The 17,889-nt window shown below is 42.8% G+C and overlaps 1 protein-coding gene across 6 annotated transcripts; it reads left to right on the top strand.

Annotated features, from left to right (window-relative positions):
• The first annotated feature begins 254 nt into the window (after positions 1 to 254).
• Positions 255 to 16,525, top strand: SPDYC (speedy/RINGO cell cycle regulator family member C). 6 transcript variants are annotated; one of them, XM_061605691.1, is made up of 7 exons: positions 255 to 359; positions 3,944 to 4,208; positions 8,025 to 8,083; positions 8,558 to 8,643; positions 11,446 to 11,617; positions 13,134 to 13,413; positions 15,923 to 16,525. In XM_061605691.1, the coding sequence occupies exons 2-7, from the start codon at positions 3,989 to 3,991 to the stop codon at positions 15,982 to 15,984; spliced, it is 879 nt and encodes a 292-aa protein (XP_061461675.1). In that variant the 5' UTR covers positions 255 to 359; positions 3,944 to 3,988; the 3' UTR covers positions 15,985 to 16,525. The 6 variants fall into 6 exon arrangements, with proteins under 6 accessions (XP_061461675.1, XP_061461679.1, XP_061461681.1 ...); XM_061605695.1 differs by having other exon boundaries at positions 300 to 330; XM_061605697.1 differs by lacking the exon at positions 255 to 359 and adding an exon at positions 391 to 445.
• Positions 16,526 to 17,889: the final 1,364 nt, after the last annotated feature.

Below are 17,889 nucleotides of genomic sequence, written 5' to 3'. Positions count from 1 at the left end.
CAAAGCACGCCAGAAAATTTTTATATGTTTTACCGTGCGCCGCAAACCAAAAAAGATTTGAGAGCCACTGAGCCTCAAACTTTCCGTGGGATTCGCTGCCCATCAACAGAGCATGGGAGGAAGGGTTTCAACCTTTGATTGACAAGTCACACAAGGCCCCAGAAGACCGGATTATAGAGAATCTTCACTCCTCACTCTCGCCCTTCCCCGCCTTCCTGCGGCGGTGATTGGTTTAGCTGGAGCTGCGGCGGAGCCTATAAAACGCAGCGCTGAGGCAATAGGACGAGGCTAGCGGTGTCGACGGGTTGCTCCGCCCACTTCGCGGCTCTAGTGGGTTGGGGTGATTTTTCTTTCCTCAGGTGCGGGAGGCAAAAAAAAATGCGGGAAATGTGTTTGGTAGGAAGGGGGGGCTCTGAGAGGAGGAGTCTCCATTTTTCCCCTCCCAGTCAGTTGACTCTTATTTATTTCTCTCCTTCAGCATTATCATAGACCGGGGTTATGTTATTCCTTCAAGAACATTTTAAATGTAAAGGGTGTAATGCGAGTTAGTTTGAATTATATAGCATATTGATAAGGGGTGTTTTTTGTTGGCCTGCCTTACAGGGTTGTTTGTAATATTATTGCTTTGAATGGTGATTTAATTGGCTTTTAGATTTTATTGGGTCTTTCTACATTATAAGCTGTCTTGATGTACTAATATCAAGGGCAGCTTATTACTTTAAGATTAAATTATAGAAACTGTTGGATTCCTCCTACCCTAATTAACCATTATAAAGCAATATGCTTGTTTTTCAACTGGGGGAAAATTGACGAACTAAAACGTCACAAAAATAGTGATCAAAATTTAAGTTTCTTATTCGGGTGGAAGGTTAAGCTAAAACAAGGAGAAAAAGCTGGCAGTGAGGTAGCTGTTTCCCCCAAGTCTGCAGGTCGTAATATAAAATGCATTGTTAACAAGCTGATGTGTTCCTAGGGGGACAACTGTGTTAAATATGTTGCTAGAAAAACAACAGAAAGGTGTGTGATACCTTGAAGGTTTAACAGATTTTATTCTGGCATAAAGTTTCTTGTGGACTAGATTCTGCTTGAATTTGGAAGTTCTGTACAAATATTTTTAAAGAAAAAAATTAGTAAACAGCTCCAAAGTAGGTTCCTTCTGTTCCTTTGCATGCCCCAGCTTTTAGTCACAATATATTTCTATTTAATGTGTACAGCAAAATCCTTACTGCTGACCCCCCTTTTCCCCTGTAGTTGTCCCTAATTATAAATAAAATAGCAAACTGACGTTAAATCCATCTAGGTCACTTTCTTTTTGGTGAATTTTGTTGAAGTATGTGCAAAAATCCTCCCACAGAAATCAATGGGTTTTTTAAGTGTTTTAATTTTAGATGGTCTGCCTGTGTGTAATTTTAAGCCTGTTACATATTTAATTTTTTGCGTGCGACTGATTTGGAGTTTACTTGAATGGAGCCCTGCTTTGCTATGTGTTTCATATCTATAGATTTCATGCACCTGTAGCTTATTCACCCCAAATTGGGCATGCATCCTTTTCCTCATCCTCAGCACCAATCTCCGCTACTTGTATTGTTTTATTGCTAGGTCTTGTTTGCCTCTCTTAAAGTTTTTGGAAAACTACCAGGCACCTGGGTGACAGGGTTCAGTGCAAGAATATGATGGTAATGCTTGGAAGGATTTGATTTTTGTTCTGAAATATTTGCCCCTATTCCTCCTCTTCCCCCCCCCCCAAACAGGGTGACCGTGGTGCTCGAAGTTTGATTCAGTTTTCTGTCAATACTTATTTAATCCCAAATGAGATCAATAATATTTTGAGAGGGGTCAAAATTTTGTAAAACATGGTGTTAATTCCTCATATCTCCACCCCCACCGATATGGTTTATTTATAAACCTATTGATAAAAGGAGGAAGCAGGGAACTGATTGTTCATAAATACTGAGTTCCAGAAGAGTAGCCAAGTCTATTGCGGGTAAAACAAGTCTTGTGGCCCCTTTAAAGATGCATAGATTATTGTGGTGTGAAAGCTTGTATCCCAAGAAGTTTGTTAGTTTAAGGGAATATGGTGCCAAAGTTGCTGTGGCACCTAAAAGATATACTAATAAAGTTAGTGAGGTCAGAGATTAACCCCAAGGGGATGGAGCAACTCCTGTTTGATGAAAGCTTACAACATTTGGAGCTTTTTAGTTTAGAGAAAATGCAAGTGAGAGAGAGAATGATACAGGGATATAAAATTATGCATGGCACTGAGAAAGTAGATAGAAAAGTTTTTCTTCCTCTCATAACGCTAGAACTTGGGGCCATCCAATGAAGTGGAGTGTTGGAAGATTCAGGGCAGACAAAAGTCATTCTTTACACAGTGCATAGTTAAACTTTGGAAATTCTTTCCACAAGGTGTAGTGATGGCCACCAATTTGGATGGTTTCAAAAGAGAATTGGAACAAATTCACAGAGGAGAAGGCTGTGTTCTCCCTCCACTGTTGGAGACAGTATGCCTCTGAATCCCAGTTGCTGGGAATCACAAGTGGGAAGAGTTGCTGCTGCACTTCAGTTGCTATCCCATAAGCATTTGGTTGGCCACTCTGAGAACAGGATGCACAACTAGGGAGGCCTTTTGAAGTGTTCCAGTGGGCTCTTACGTTCTTAACCCAGAGCTTGTTTTCTTATTTACTTATCAATCTGGAGCTTAGTCCCAGAAACATGGCAGTAGCAGCAGCAGAAGTGTCTCTGAGCATGTGTGGAATACATTTTAGTAGACTAGGTAACTGCAGTCATCCTACAGATTTAGGATTTGTCAACTGTTTTGGGCGTGGCAGATTCTATGTACTCTGGTGCCCCAATAAAACACTGTCTTGCAGAGCAACCATTGCTGCCAACTTCTAAATGCAGCTTGGTTTAATACAGTGAGGTAGATTAGCTAGTCAGATACTTGGAGCTTTTGCTTCCTGCAGTTTGGTTTGTAATGACTTTTAGTCAAATAAAATAAAATGATGATCTACTGCTTCCTGCAGTTTGACTGAACGGGCCCAAACAGGCTTGGTTTACTAATCACAGCTTCCAGTATTGTGGTGCTGAGTATTGGAGACTTGTGTAGTAAGAAATTATTGGTTTGAGAGAGTATATACATTGTCCCACTTGCTGGGGCTCAGGTTAAATCTGGGGATATGAAGTTGATATAAGCAGTAGTGTTGCTTTAGATAAGACTGCGGCGGAGGGGGAACAATTGTTTCTGCCTTGTGCTGCAGTCTATGGCTGCGTACATACTGCACTTTTAAAGCGCATGTCTTTCCACCCCAAAAGGATTCTAGGGACTGTAGTCTACTCCCCACAGAGCTACAGTTTCCAGTACCCTTAACAACCACCCCAGGACTTTTTGGTGGAAAGGAATGTGCTTTGCATCCCCCGCCAAATGTGTGAGGTCCAAGCTTCAGGAGCACTCAAATCCAGGCTCATAGCTTGTGTTGGAGAAAAAGGTGTGCAGGGGATCTCCCTTTATGGGTGATACTGTAAATTGCTTTGGAATGCCTCAGGATGGGAAGCGATTCATAAATGAAATATTTTAAAATAATAAAGAGCCCCACCCTCCTCTGTGACATGATTTGCTAGTATCTTGGGACTAGCCACTGTGGTTTAATGAGTTTTTCTGTCTTCATTTGTATCCTCATCTCAAAGTTTTGGGGAGACACCCTAAATGGGAATGCATGTCCTCTTTAGCCTCTGGCTCTTCCAGTTCCCCTAAATTATATCTGCAAGCTTTCTACAGGATCCCATCACTTGTGTAAGGATTACAGAGCAAGGGGGTGGTATCCCTACTGGGGAGGCTTGAAGTCCTAGCGGCTGCACAATTCTCCAAGATATATAAAAAAGAGCATTTTATCTGTCAGTTCATGGCTGATGCTCAACTTGTTATCTAAACCTTTTTTCTTTCCAGAAAGGCTGTTTTTGAGCCTCTATTACAGCAACTTGACAAAAAAAAATGCGGGACAACCAGAGCACTTGTGTCCCTCCTGCGGTCACCACAGGGGTGAAGCCAGGGAGCACAAGACAACGGTGCATCATCACACAGGGTGTTGGGGTTCCCAGTGGTGGTCCACGAGGGCCTGAGAGAGAGCATACCACAGCAGTCCTGAAAACTTCACAGCAGCCGCTCTTCCTTCTACACAGAGAAGAACAAGAGGCCTTCTTCAGTCTTCTGGGTGAGATACTTGACTGTACCACAATGCTGTTGGGAGACATCTCTAGTACAGAGACTGGCAACATGCAGACTTTCTTTCTCCTAGTCGAATCTGAAATGAGTACTGTATCGTAGAAAATAGTTCTCATTCAGTGGCCTGATTTGCAGATAATGCTATGTCACAATTTGTTTATCCAAAGTGGTGTTTGAATGTCTCCTGGCAGACTAACCATAGATTGTTCTAGACAACCTCTCTGTTGAACATTAATCCTGATTTCCTTGCACAAAGCTTATGAGGAGGTTAGATTATATCTGCTCTTTCTTGAGTGTTTGTTAGACTTGCTTGCAGGGAGTTTATACAACACTGAGCATTCATCCTGATTTGCTTATGCTTACAGGTCTCATTAATCATTAATTTGGTTCATTTAATGCATTTCCACATCAGTTTACTAATCACAAAAAGTCAGTTTCTTTTTAAAAGTGCATTTGTTGTGCTAGTGGTGACTGAGCCCTTTAATCCACTTTAATTGCACAAACCTAAATTTCTAGGTATGCTTTTGAATCCCTTCCAAAGAATACTGATAGTCTGGAAGCACTCTATGGTTTGTCTTCTTGCAACAAACCATACTGTGAAGCCATGGTAGTTAATAGCAATTGTTTGCTGTTGTGTCTGAACTGAGCAGCCTTGCTTAACCATGGTTGTTTCAGCCACCCCAGGAGCTTACCAAGCTACAGAAGCAAGCTGGAAAACAAACCAAGTGTTGAAGAAACAAGCTAAGGTGTGTGTTTGTCTGACTGATGGCTTGTTCAACAAACCATGGTTAAAACAAAACCATGGCTTGAAAAAGTAAAGGCATATTAAACTATAAGTTTCACATGTCTTATACCTGGAAAACCCTTTCTGGTAGGAGGCATTGACACAGAGTGCTGGTGTGCATTCCAATGGGATGGGGGCCCAACTTTGATACCCGGAGCCCACACCTAAGCTCTTCACTGTTCCTTATTTTGCTTCCCCGGATCCTATCGCCAGCACTGTCTCCAATCACAAGATTTCTATCCCTTCTGCAACTGCCAACTCCTTGCTGCCTAAAGAGCCACCCTGCATGTCTCCACTTGTTTTCCTGAAACCCGCTCATAGTCAGAACAGCTTCTTTCCCTTACAATAGTCTCATTTTGCCCATGTAAGCTAAAGGTTAACTTTGGAGTGTTTTCAAAACATTAAAGCTGTTGTGGAGTAAAGAAGCACCCTGGTTCAATTGCTGTGGGCAAACGGGTGCTTCACTCATCCCCCTGCCTAACACCCCCCCAAAGCTGCTATAAGTGTCCTACAGAAAAATGCATGTACCCCCTCTGTGAGGCTACAAATAGCTGTCAATTGCATTCTCTCCTCCCCCAATATCTTGTCCTCTGATTCCAAATATGGGGAATCATAGAATAGTAGAGTTGGAAGGGGCCTACAAGGCCATCGAGTCCAACCCCCTGCTCAATGCAGGAATCCAAATCAAAGCATTCCCGACAGATGGCTGTCCAGCTGCCTCTTGAATGCCTCCAGTGTCAGAGAGCCCACTATATACCTAGGTAATTGGTTCCAATGTCATATGGCTCTAACAGTTTGGAAGTTTCTCCTGATGTCCAGTCGAAATCTGGCTTCCTGCAACTTGAGCCCATTATTGCGTGTCCTGCACTCTGGGACGATTGAGAAGAGATCCCGGCCCTCCTCTATGTGACAACCTTTCATGTACTTGAAGAGTGCTATCCTATCTCCCCTCAGTCTTCTCCAGGCTAAACATGCCCAGTTCTTTCAGTCTCTCCTCATAGGGCTTTGCTGCAGAAACCGCAAATTCCACACTCCAGTCTGCTCAGCTGCAATGTTCTCTTCTCCACTGCCCTGTAATCACTGTGCTTGATAGGACTGTTTTGTTGCTGTATGCAGGGTCTGCTGTTGCTGTCCCTCTGCCCTGCTAGAGGTGTTAGCATTCTGACTCCAAAGATGGTTTAGTCATTTGTGTATGCCAGGGATGGGAGCATCTTCAGCCAGAGGGCTATATTCCCTGTGTGCAACCTTTCAGGAGCCACATGCCAGTGGTGGGCCGAACTATCTATTTGAACATTTATATCCCACCCTTCTAGTGTAAATACACCACTCAGGATGGCTTGCAGCATATTAAAACCACAATTTAATAAACAGTACAAAATAACTTCTTGGCTATCACTCGTGACCGAGTAAGATTGTCTTTCAAAATATAGTCTTTAACAATGGATCCGTCTGAATCTGTATCCACCGCCGATGTACTAGACCATGACTAGGGGCTTCTAGATTTCACAGTCCTGCCCCCGTCGCCATTTGCCAATCGCCATGGGACTTTTGTTATGGAAGACGCCTGTGCGTGAATTTGTTTTATGTGGGGAGATCGGTGCACCATTATCAACACACAATCTTGACAGAAAAAGGCTTTGATCCAATGGCATGGGTACCATGACGATTGGAAGTCCTTTATCTGCTGCAGCCTTCATCCGCCTTCACAGCCATTGTAACATACACGTTGTTATCCTCCGCCTGTTCTGCCATTGAGGACTTTCTTGGATCGTTCTTTGTCTGGTTCCTCTCCCTTGACCTTACCACCATGGGTGACCCTGCTGGGAGTACATGACTCCCGATGGCATAGCTCACAGGGTTCATTGGAACACGCAAGCCCACTCACCACTACAGATGCAGTGTGGAAAGGTGCTTGGTCAGTAGCTTGATGCATGAGCTAAACTACATGTTGCAGGACAAGATGAAAACGACTCACCAAGCTTGCTTCTAACAGGAGGTCAGGAAAGAAGCTCTTTCTGGGACCCAAGCACAGCACTGAAACTGTATGACCAAATCCGCAAGGATTAATACGGGGGGTGGTGGTGGTGGTGGTATGTCATTTCAGTTTATTTGGTCTACACCATAAATTTCAGATTCATGACAGGGTCATCAAGACAACCACCGTAGCCTCCCTATATATAACGTGCACACAAATTGTGCCTTTTAAAACCATTTGGGGGTGTAACAAAAGCTATGAACAGTCAGAAATGCAAACAGTTTTGACTTTGAACTCATTTTCCTTTTAATGATTGTGGCCTATCTTTGATGGCTGTACCAAGGACCTTGGCTGTGTTTTCTGATGTTAGAGTTGGTGTCTGCTATTAAAATGGAAACACAGAATTCTTCTGAGCTCCCGAAGTGTAGAGGAAATACTGGGGAGATAAATTAGGATGTTAATTCCACCCCCCAAATTACAGTAGGGGAGAACATGGATGGGATCATTTCCAAACTCTTTCCCAAGTCAACACTTTGCATTTTTATGCAATAGCCACACAACAGATTTAATTTATGCCAGCTTAATTATCACAACTTTCCACCAAAAAAACCCACACTTCCCAAAGAAACCTGCAAATCGTATTTTGAGTGACATGAGGGCTCTGTTAGAGATTCCTAATCCTTTACTGTGGTTCCCAGCAAGATGGACAATCAGTTTAACTCCATAATGTAGGTAAGCTTGGAAAATGGATTGCTTAGAAAGGCTGTTCAGTTGGATATAAAATTATTAAATTTATGCCATGCACCTTCTCCAAAGAAGCTCTGGTGGCAAAAATATCAATACAGTTAAAGCTTCTAAAAGCATTTTTTAAAAGCCTTCTAAAAACAGTTAAAAGCTCCTTAAAAATATAGTAAAAGCACTTCTCAGGTGCCATAAATGTACCTTGAAGCTCCATGAAGCAGTAGATTGACAAAGCTTTAAATACCATAACAAATAACTAACTATATGGGTTATAAAACAATTGTTTTTCTTCCTTTTCTCATCAGAGGATGGCTTGATACAAGAGTTCCTTTCAATGGATGCATGCTACAGAATCTCAGATAAGGTAGGTTTTCTGCCATGGCCTCCACGCTACACTTCTGGTATTAACAACATGACATTCAAAACAACAGTCTTGCAACTCAAAACATTGCTTGTTACAATTGTATGCTCCCCTAAAACAGTAGAAAATACCAGGGCAGCGTTTCTTGGTTTGTTCTTTCAGTGAGAGCACTGAAGGAAGAACTAATGGAATTACTACAAGAGCACTGTTAACGTAATAGCTTTCTTGCAGTAATTGTTTTATTTACATATATTCAAGCAGGAGTGTAATGGAAGGAAATGGGCAGATCTCTGACCCCCTGAATCAACTTTTCTTAGAGAGCAATCTACAGGGCTGATGTTGATTCTTTGCTTCTGTTGCAAGAATGTCTAATGGCTGGCATTTTTACCCTCCTTATGCTTATTCCTTCCCTCCGCATCTCTTAAATTATGACTGTGGTCTAGAATAGACTTTATTAAAGCTAGACTTCTTATTCAGTATCTTATAGCTATGACTATGATGTACTTCAAACGTGCCGGTCTGCATACAAGGGAATACACGCAGATTAATCTCTTCATAGCTCTGTAAGTATTATGTGCTTTGCTCTTAGTTTTTTTGCGTGGGGGGGTGACCTTAAATGTTCATTAGGTTGTGGATATAGTCCTTGTACCCAAATACTAGATAGTCATCATATTTATATTTACTTACTTACTATTTCATAAACTTATTTATAGGCTGCCCTATTGCAAAACATCAGGGCAGTATACAACAACCTAAAAACAATACAAAACAATCATTAAAATGACTGGCTACTCAAACACTTTAAACAGCTTTATAGGCCTGTCGACACACAAGTCTTTCAAGAGTGCAGATGTACCTCTGTGAACTGAATAAAAAGTTTGCTGTAAACTAAGAATCTAACACAAGATACTTACTGCATTTCTCCCAATCACAACTCAGTTACAGGTGCAGGGACCCCTGATTTTAACTGGGAATGCAACACATGGGGAGAGGAGACCTAAGCCTTCCTCCTGCCTCCCTGTCAGCACAATGTAACAAATCACCTGCCTTCACCCTGCAGTTAGGCTCAGGGAAAAACTCCTGTTCTAACCAAGTAGAGCTTTCTTGCTTAGTGGGGATGGCAGGTGGTTTTCGTTGCAGTTGAATGTTGAAGGGGGTGGCTGGGAGCAGTCCAGTTAGTGTTGTGTGCAGGTAGGCCATAAGATTGCAGTCTTAACTTAAGTCTCACTGAACTCAATGGACTCTGCTGCACAATCCCATCTATGTCTATTCAGAAGTAACCTAACTTCTTCCTTGTAGCAGTATAGTTGGTTTCAAAGAGGAGTTTACAAACCTCTTTACAAAATATTTGTTCATGAGAGCATTACCAGGGCTACAGGGGAGGCTGCTCCACTAGCAAATGGGGCACTGCTCCACCAACCTCAAATCCTGCTTGCCAGCCTGCCTTACTTGTAACCAGACCAGGGGGTGGCACTGTCTGTCAGCTTCCTCCTCCTCAATCTCCGTGTTGCCTCTTGTAGAACTCAACAGGGTGGAGGGGGAGGACAAAACTAGAATGGGTTGGCTCTGGCTCCTCCTACTGTGGGCCTCTCTGCTTTCTGACCTACCAGTCCCAATGGGCACCAGCCACCACTGCAGAGCTGAAGCCCTTTTCCTCTACCCATCATAGAGGGTGACCGCAGTGACTCAGATGCACATCTCTATTGTTTGATTTTTCTCTCAACACTTGACCTGCAGCTGTGTGGCTGAATGGGCTTCCACTGGAAGAGCATCCTGATGGTGTGAGGTGATGCGTTGCTTCAGTAGTGTTGGCTCATGTGCGCATACATGTCACCTTGTGTGATGGATGTGCCTACCCAATGTTGTCATTCTTTTTTAGTAAGTAGGGCAGGGGCACAGGATTCTTCTTGTGATTTTTATTATCTTTGTATGGTTAAAAGCAAGGAATGTACTCCTGAAGCAAGGTGACCAGGGCCTTCTGTTATGCTAAACTTCAAAGGCACTCTGCACACCTTCAGAGCTCAGCACAACTATAGGCCTTCCCAGATCAAGCCAGAGAACTGGCATGAGGCTCATTCCGACTGCATTCAGCTTGGCACTTAGCTGGGGAAAGATTGCAATAAGGTGGCCCCGTTGTGGATAACCCAAAAAGAGCTCATGGATAGTATAAAACTGACATATGCCAATGCATCTGTATAGATGCAAATTTAGAAATTAACCTTTTCAGGTTAGGTACAACTTCTACCATTTATGGCTCCAAAGCCTCTGCAAAAATTCAAGCACAAATTCTATGACAAATGCTGTCATTTTTATAGTTTAATCAGAAATACAATACTTCCCACCTGAGTAGGGAATGCTGTGACCAGGTGAGTTTGTTCTGTTATCCAGGTACTGTTGCTAGGCAACTTCAGATCTCCCCTGCTCTCCTTTCATGGGGTTCTTTGTATTTTAAACTAGACTTGGATCCATCAAATAGAGGACTGTTCTCTATAAAAGTAGCATACATGGCCATCCTAGATGGTGCGGAGGGAAGATGTTTGCTGTGGTCACCACAATGAGCAAATTTTGACCCCTTAGTTATGAAAAACTATTCTCTAACAGTGATGAACACATGGCATGGTGGGCAAAAGAGGGCACCATAACCCCCATGCCACCTCTGAGAAAAAAGGTTCCTTCTGAGCTGGAATGTAACATCTCTGGTGAACAGGTTCAGAGAAGGGCAACAAGGATGATTAGGAGACTGGAAACAACCCTATGAGGAGAGGCTGAAAGCACAGGGCATGTTTAGCCTTCAGAAGACTGAGGAGAAATATGATAGCACTCTTCAAGTACTTGAAAGGTTGCTACCCAGAGAAGGGCCAGGATCTCTTCTTGATCATCCCAGAGTGCAGGACACGGAATAATGGGCTCAAGTTACAGGAAGCCAGATTTTGGCTGAACATCAGGAAGAACTTGCTAACTGTTAGAGCCATATGACAATGGAACCAATGACCTAGGAAGGTGGTGGGGTCTCCAGCACTGGAGGCATGCGAGAGGCAGCTGGACAGCCACCTGTCAGGGATGCTTTAACTTGGATTCCTGCATTGAGTAGGGGGTTGGAATCAGAGCTTGGAAAAGTTACTTTTTTGAACTACAGCTCCCATCAGCCCTAGGCAACATGGCTACTGGATTGGGCTGATGGGAGTTGTAGTTAAAAAAAGTAACTTTTCCAAGCTCTGGTTGGAATCAATGGCCTTATAGGCCCCTTCCAACTCTACTGTTCTATGAACCTGTTTCTGCTGCTTAGGAGATCATCCCTTGCTTTCCCTGTGAGGGAATTTTCTGCAGGCTTTCCCTGTCCCCATACCACCTTGTCATAAATGCAGGTACCTAGCAAATGACATGGAAGAAGATACAGAAGACTACAAATATGAGATCTTCCCCTGGGCGCTTGGTGACAACTGGAGGAAGCTGTTCCCACAGTTCTTGAAAATGCGGGATGTCTTTTGGGCGAAAATGAAATACAGAGCATTTGTTAGCCGGCGATGCTGTGATGAGGTTAGCTGCAGGGGGTTTGACATATGTTCTTGGCATTGACGTACTAATGATTTATTTCATTTATGAATTGCTTTCCATAAGGCATCCTGTAACAACTTAAAATACAGTAACATGTATAAAAATAGTTAAAACAATTGCATATATAAAAACAGCCTAAAACAGGACATATATAAAATTTGTTCACATCTGGGACAGGTATCAGTTGGGATTAAGATTTTAAAGGTTTGTTGAAAAACTAATGTCTTTAGCGGGTGCCAAAAAGATGATAGAGAAACCGCCTGTCTGATATGAAATGAAGTGGAAGGGAGTTCCAAAGGTTAGGTGTCGCCACACTAAAGGCCTGATTCCAGCATTGTGAGGAAAGGACCTCCTGATAGGATGGTAATTGCAGGATGCTCTCTCCTGTGGAACACAGTGATTGTGTACTTAGGGGTTGAGGCAATCTTTCAGGTATCCTGGTTCCAAGCTGTATAGTGCTTTATACAAAGTGCTTTATACCAGTACCTTGAACTTAGCCTGGCAGGTAACTGCTGTTACGATAAACAAGAAGTCTGGTGGCCTGTTGATGGCCGGGAGAGCAGAGTGATCCCTCAACTTGCTGAGGGTCTAATGGAATTTGATTTGGGGGTGTAGGGAATGATATGGCTAAAGGAAATTTGGGGGAAGGGCCATAGGTCAATAGCAGAGCCACGTGCTGTGCATGCAAAAGTCCCAAGGTTCAATCCCTGGCATTTCAGCTAGCAATGAGAGAGATTCTGTATTTGAATTTTATTTAATAAATTTCTATACCACCTTTCAAGAATAAAATTCTCCCAAGGCAGTTCAGCAACAATAAAATACAATTTAAAAACCTATCCATAAAACAATCCCATATTAATTAAATGTAGCAATCAAACACCAAAAATACAGCACAGTACAATTGCAAAGACCAAGCCACACAATCAGATCCCCCTCCCAGCCATGATTACGTTCCGTAAGAAGATAAAAATATATGTTGTTAAATCCTGTTTGAAAATAGCCAGGGATAGAGCTTGCCTAATATCACATGCAATGTTATTCCACAATTGTGGGGCCACCACAGAAAAGCAGCAGCCTGACTTCTTTTGCTAGTGGGCATTTCAACAGTGCTTTAGGAACAGATCTTAAGGTACTAGCAGGCTTCTATGTATGTAGATTAGGGATGGAATCTCTCCTTTTTTACATTTCATTTTTAAGTGTGGCCCCCTGGTGATCATTCACAATCCAATTCCTTTTTAACAGTCAGCCCCTCTTCCTAGAGAACTCTTGGAACCGTAGTTCTGTGAGAAATGGGGATCTCCTAATAAGTCTTAGCACCCTTCACAATCTACACTTTCCAGGTTTCTGTGAAACAATAGTGGGGAAAAATGTATGGCATGAATGTGGCCTGTATATAGCAAGCTCTTGTGTTTTGTGGCACAAAGTGTTCAGTTGCTTTTCACCAAAGTTTCCTGTACATGGTTCTCTTTTGTGACGATTGAGGCTTCCTCTTTTCTAGATAATGTTAAGAGAGCCCACCCACTGGGCCTGGTCCCGTGAACGAGCCATCCACCACAGTGGGGCACTAAGGAGTTACCTGAAGAATGAAGATGACTTTTTCCCCAGAGGGCCTGGCGTTACTCCCTCAGTCTGCCTTCTCTGTGTGTTTGATTTGGAAGAAGAAGATGCTGAAATGACTCCTGTTAGTGATATTCCTGCCAATGACTTGTTGCCTTCCACAGCATTGAAGCAAGATTTGAATGGCTTTTCTTTGCTGATGACTGACTACAGCATGCAGAGTAAGTACTAACAATACCCCACCTTTCAGCTTTATGAAGCCTTTTAATATATGACACTCCCTCCTGCTTTGTATATTACTCAGACATTCCCAAACTGTGGTCCATGGGCCACCAGTGGTCCATGAGATTCATCCAGATGGTCCGTGGCATGTCCAGATTAAATATTCATATTGAGTTTTGATTATCTTTTTATTGCTGCATTTATTATCTTAAAATCTGAATTCTACGGAATACGTACTGTAATATAATAAAAAAACCATTTAAGAAATAAAAGCAGCAATAGAAGTACAATTAAAAGTTATTCAGCACTTAGCACAGTGCATTACAGTTGTTACAACAGGCAGAAAAATAGTGAAGCGGTCCACCAAGAGCCTCAGTAATTTTCAAGTGAACTGTGGAGTGGGGGAAAGTTTGGGAACCACTGTTTTTAACTAAAATGCTTTAGAAAATGTTGTCAGATTGTCACCTGTTTGTGGGGTGGTGGTGCAGGATGAGATTTAGAAACGAAATAACACTAAATGCGTAGAAAACCATGAGTTTTTATAAGATTTCTGATTACATTGATGGTGCAACTTCCTCTGTTTACAAAGTGAATTTGATAAAAGGCTTCTAGATCAGTATCTTTCCAGAGCATGTGAATAGTAGGACTTGGTAAAAAGGAAACTGTGCCTTAAAGCTGCCTTCGCCAACCTGGTGATCTGCAGATGTTTTGAACTACAACTCCCATCAGCCCCAGCACTCCCAGGAGTTGTAGCCTAAAACATCTAGAGGGCACCAGATTAGTGAAGGCTGCTTTAAGGCATGTTTACAACTGAAAATGTACTAGAATTGCTTTTGAGCTGAGTCCTACAATGCCCTGTATGACATTATTCTTACTCCTTTTTTAAAACTAGAAACATTGTCCACCACCACCCCGAGCCAGTCCCCCCTGAACTGTCATTGAAAAATACTTTGGAAGTGCCAAAGCATTGTGTAAATTCTCCTGGTGTGCCTCTAGCAGAGACTCTGAATTTATTATGGATCTTTGTGTAGAAGACACAGAATTTAGTTCTGCTTTATGGCCACTTACCATGTGGTGATCTGAGTGTGTGTAAGCCTCTTGGTAAATCAGGTGGTGAAGAAAACTTTACCACTTCCCTGTTTCCCAGACATTGGATGCAGCCAAGTGTGGCAAAATCCTCCCAAGATGAGGTAAGCTGGTCACCTGTTTCACTTTGTGCTAATGCATGCACCGCATGCCGAGTTACCACTTGGTAAACAAATGGCCTCGGTTGTATTCTGTCAGCAAGAGTCTCCTCCCACTTCTGTGCACTCCCTTGGAAGAATCAGGCTGTAGCTCAGGGGTGCTCCAGGATCCAACCTTGTCAGTGGAGGCTTAAATGGCTAGGAGTGCCTTTTTCCGGCTCTGATTTGTTTGCCAGCTTTGGCCCCTTTTGGGCAGAGATGACTTGGCCACAGTACTCCATGCTCTGGCAACTTCCAGGTTGGATTATTGCAATGCGCTCTACATGGGCCTGCCCTAGAAAATGACTCAGGAGCTTCAACTGGTCCAAACTGCAGCGGCCAGTTTATTGGCCAGAGTTCCATTTAGATCTCATACTACCCCTTTTTTAAAACAGCTGCATTAGTTTCCAGTTCATTTCCAGGCCCAATTTAAAGTGCTTATGCCAATGTTTAAAGCCCTAAATGATTTAAGCCCCAAATATCCTCCTTCCTTACAGACTGTCTCAGGTGTTGGGATCAGCAGAGGGAGGGTCCTCTTGGTAGTTCTGCTGCCTTCAAACTTGTGGGGTATGGGGGTGGCCCAGCAGAAGGCCTTCTCTGTGGTAGCTCCTAAATTGTGAAACTCTCTAACCACAGAGGTGTGTTAGCACTTTCATTGTACAGCTTTTGTCATTTGCTGAAGATACACCTCTTCATCCTGTCCTTTGACACTTGATACGTATTAGGATCCTCTCTAGTTGTGAATGTTATTAGTTTTAAACTGTTCTTAACGTTGTATTTTTTTTCATCATTGTGGTCCCCCTTGGACTTTCTGGTAAAGGGCAGGAAATAATAATTACACTCTTACGGAGTAGGGTTTTTTTTACTTTTGTTCAGGACCGCGCAACTACCAGTTGGGAGTAAAACTTTTCACTCTCTCTCTGGCTGTTATCTTTGCAGCATTCTCACAGGAGTAATCTGGAATTACTGATATGCTCAGCAGTTACTCTTGTGGTTCTCATGCACTCTGTTCTGCAGTTACCAATATTTAGACTGTGTGGATTGACTGAAATAGCGCTGCTGGGCAGATGATCCTCCCTTGAAAAGGGTGACGAGACAACTTTGTGAGCCCTCTTAAAACACTTCATTTGTAGCCTGCTCTATTCTCCAGGCTTTGTTTTCCCCACCGCATCTGTTCTGAAGGGATTCACAAATCTCTAACCAGAATTATAAAATATTTCTACCCACATGTGTAGCTGCTAAAGACCCTATGGTATGGTCTCAGTCTGAATCTCTTTTTGGGCAGGCCTACAGGAACCTGTTACGGAGGCAGATGGAACAGGCAAGGACTGGCGATTTGTGGGATAGTGTCCGATGGCTAAGGAAAACCCTCTGCACAATATTCCCCTCCTTGGAGTGGCATTATTTGGATGTTGTTGTTTTACACCTGCAGAGATCTATTTATTAAGCACTTTATCTTCCTGTTCATAAACACAGCAAAGCCTGTTTGTGTATTAAAAAAAAAAAAAGCTATTCAGTATAACTTGTACAATACCAAATGTGCTAGCTGGGCAGACGCTTAATAAAGATGTCTAGGAGAACAGGCTGCAGACTTTATTTCTGGAACATGTAATGACTAGTTTACCGATTGTGAACCATTAGAAATGGCTTTCTGAAGGCTTACTTTGCTGCATCTGGGGCATTTTGCAAATAGGAATGGGATGGTCAAGGAGACCCACTCAGGTTTTTCTTGATTTTTTTTCTTCGTGGCTGGACTAATCACAGATACCAGTTTTGCTGAAATGACTTTTATTATGTATTTTTACCCCATTCTTTTAACAAAGGTATTGTGTAACTTGCAAGCAAAAAAAAAAAAAAAAAACATATAATAAAACATATTGTACTCTTATACAGGTCTATACTTTTAAATACTATTGCAAAAAGGACAGCCCATTAACCTTTGCCAGTTGATAAGATCTAAGGCTGTACTGTTCTGAAGGCTCCATTGCCCTCCCCATCTATTAAGAAGTGCTTGCTTGAGTTACCCGGAAACATTTTTCACAAGCGTTACAGAAGATGGGAGACCAGAATAGTAGTGGGAAGCTGTTAATGGACTCCAGCTCCCATCAGCCTCAGCCAGCATCATGCTGCCTCGGGTGTAGATTCTAAGCACTTCTAAACACTGAAGCAGTTGACCATTTTCAAAGCAGGAACACAGAAAGCCGCCTTATGCTGAGTCAGTCATTGGTCTGTCTAGCTCAGTACTGTCTACATTCAGCCGCTCTCCAGGGTTTCAGGCAAGGGACATTCCCAGCCCTACCTGGAGATGCCAGAGATTGAACCGGGGCCTTCTGCATGCAAAGCAGATGCTCTCCCAGTGAGCCTATAGCCCTTTTGCCAGAAGCAAGTACAGATTCCAGTTGTAGGAAAATGCTTTCTAACTTCAACTAATAATTCTCTGCCCCACTGTGAAACTCACTGTGTCCTCTTTACCCTAGCTTAAGTCACAGGGGTTAGGGGTAAGGAGAAGATGGAACAAACGCAAGTACCCATCCTGTCCTCCTTGGGAGGAAAAACAAGGCGAGCAGTACTGGATCTTTAACTGGTAGGCCAAAACCTACTAGGGATGAATGAGCCTATCAGTTTCTTTTTCTACGTTTGTTTTTCCCCTGGTCTTAAATTCAGTTTCCCACATTTCTCATTTGTTTATGATTTTTTTTAAAAAAAGACTCCTTGTGAAAATATATCAGCGCTTTAGTGTGCATTTCTCCACATATCCACACATTTGTATCCAGTTATGCCTAAATATGCACATTTTTGCAAGCGGTTTTCCCAAATAGAATGCATTTTTGTATGTTTTCACTAATACATAATTTTTTGGCACACTTCACCCTAATAGAGGAATGGAGAACTGTATCTGGCCAATAGGCCAGCTCATCGCTCCCACCCCTCAAGGGCCAAGTTTGACAGGTGGGTGGGGCTGCCCACCTGACCTCACCAAGGTGCCAGTGTCGATCTTGCAGAACACTTTGCAAGACGCAAAGATCACCTGATTGCTGGTTCTTATGAAGCTGCGTGCAAAGCACTTTGCAGGCACTGCTAGCAAGTGGTGCCTAGAAACTCCTTTTGGCTAAGCCATATCTTACCTACCCCACACCTGATGGCATATGATGGCAGGTGGGTGTAGCTTGCCTGAAATAGCCTCATGGGCTGAATAGTGAAGACTGGTGGGCCTAATTACCTCTGTGGGTTGAGGTTCCCCCTCCCTACCCT

Source organism: Rhineura floridana, chromosome 22 (assembly GCF_030035675.1).
Source record: "Rhineura floridana isolate rRhiFlo1 chromosome 22, rRhiFlo1.hap2, whole genome shotgun sequence".
In the NCBI taxonomy this organism is placed as follows: Eukaryota; Metazoa; Chordata; class Lepidosauria; order Squamata; family Rhineuridae; genus Rhineura; species Rhineura floridana.
This window is presented reverse-complemented; position numbering and strand designations above follow the sequence as displayed.

What these genes read in the sequence shown, in the direction of transcription:
- SPDYC (XM_061605691.1), top strand. Translation starts at nt 3,989, where the DNA reads ATGCGGGACAACCAGAGCACTTGTGTCCCTCCTGCGGTCACCACAGGG. An exon ending in ATTAATCTCTTCATAGCTCT is followed by an intron (nt 8,644 to 11,445) that starts GTAAGTATTATG and finishes TCATAAATGCAG; the next exon opens with GTACCTAGCAAATGACATGG. An exon ending in GACTGACTACAGCATGCAGA is followed by an intron (nt 13,414 to 15,922) that starts GTAAGTACTAAC and finishes CTTTTTGGGCAG; the next exon opens with GCCTACAGGAACCTGTTACG.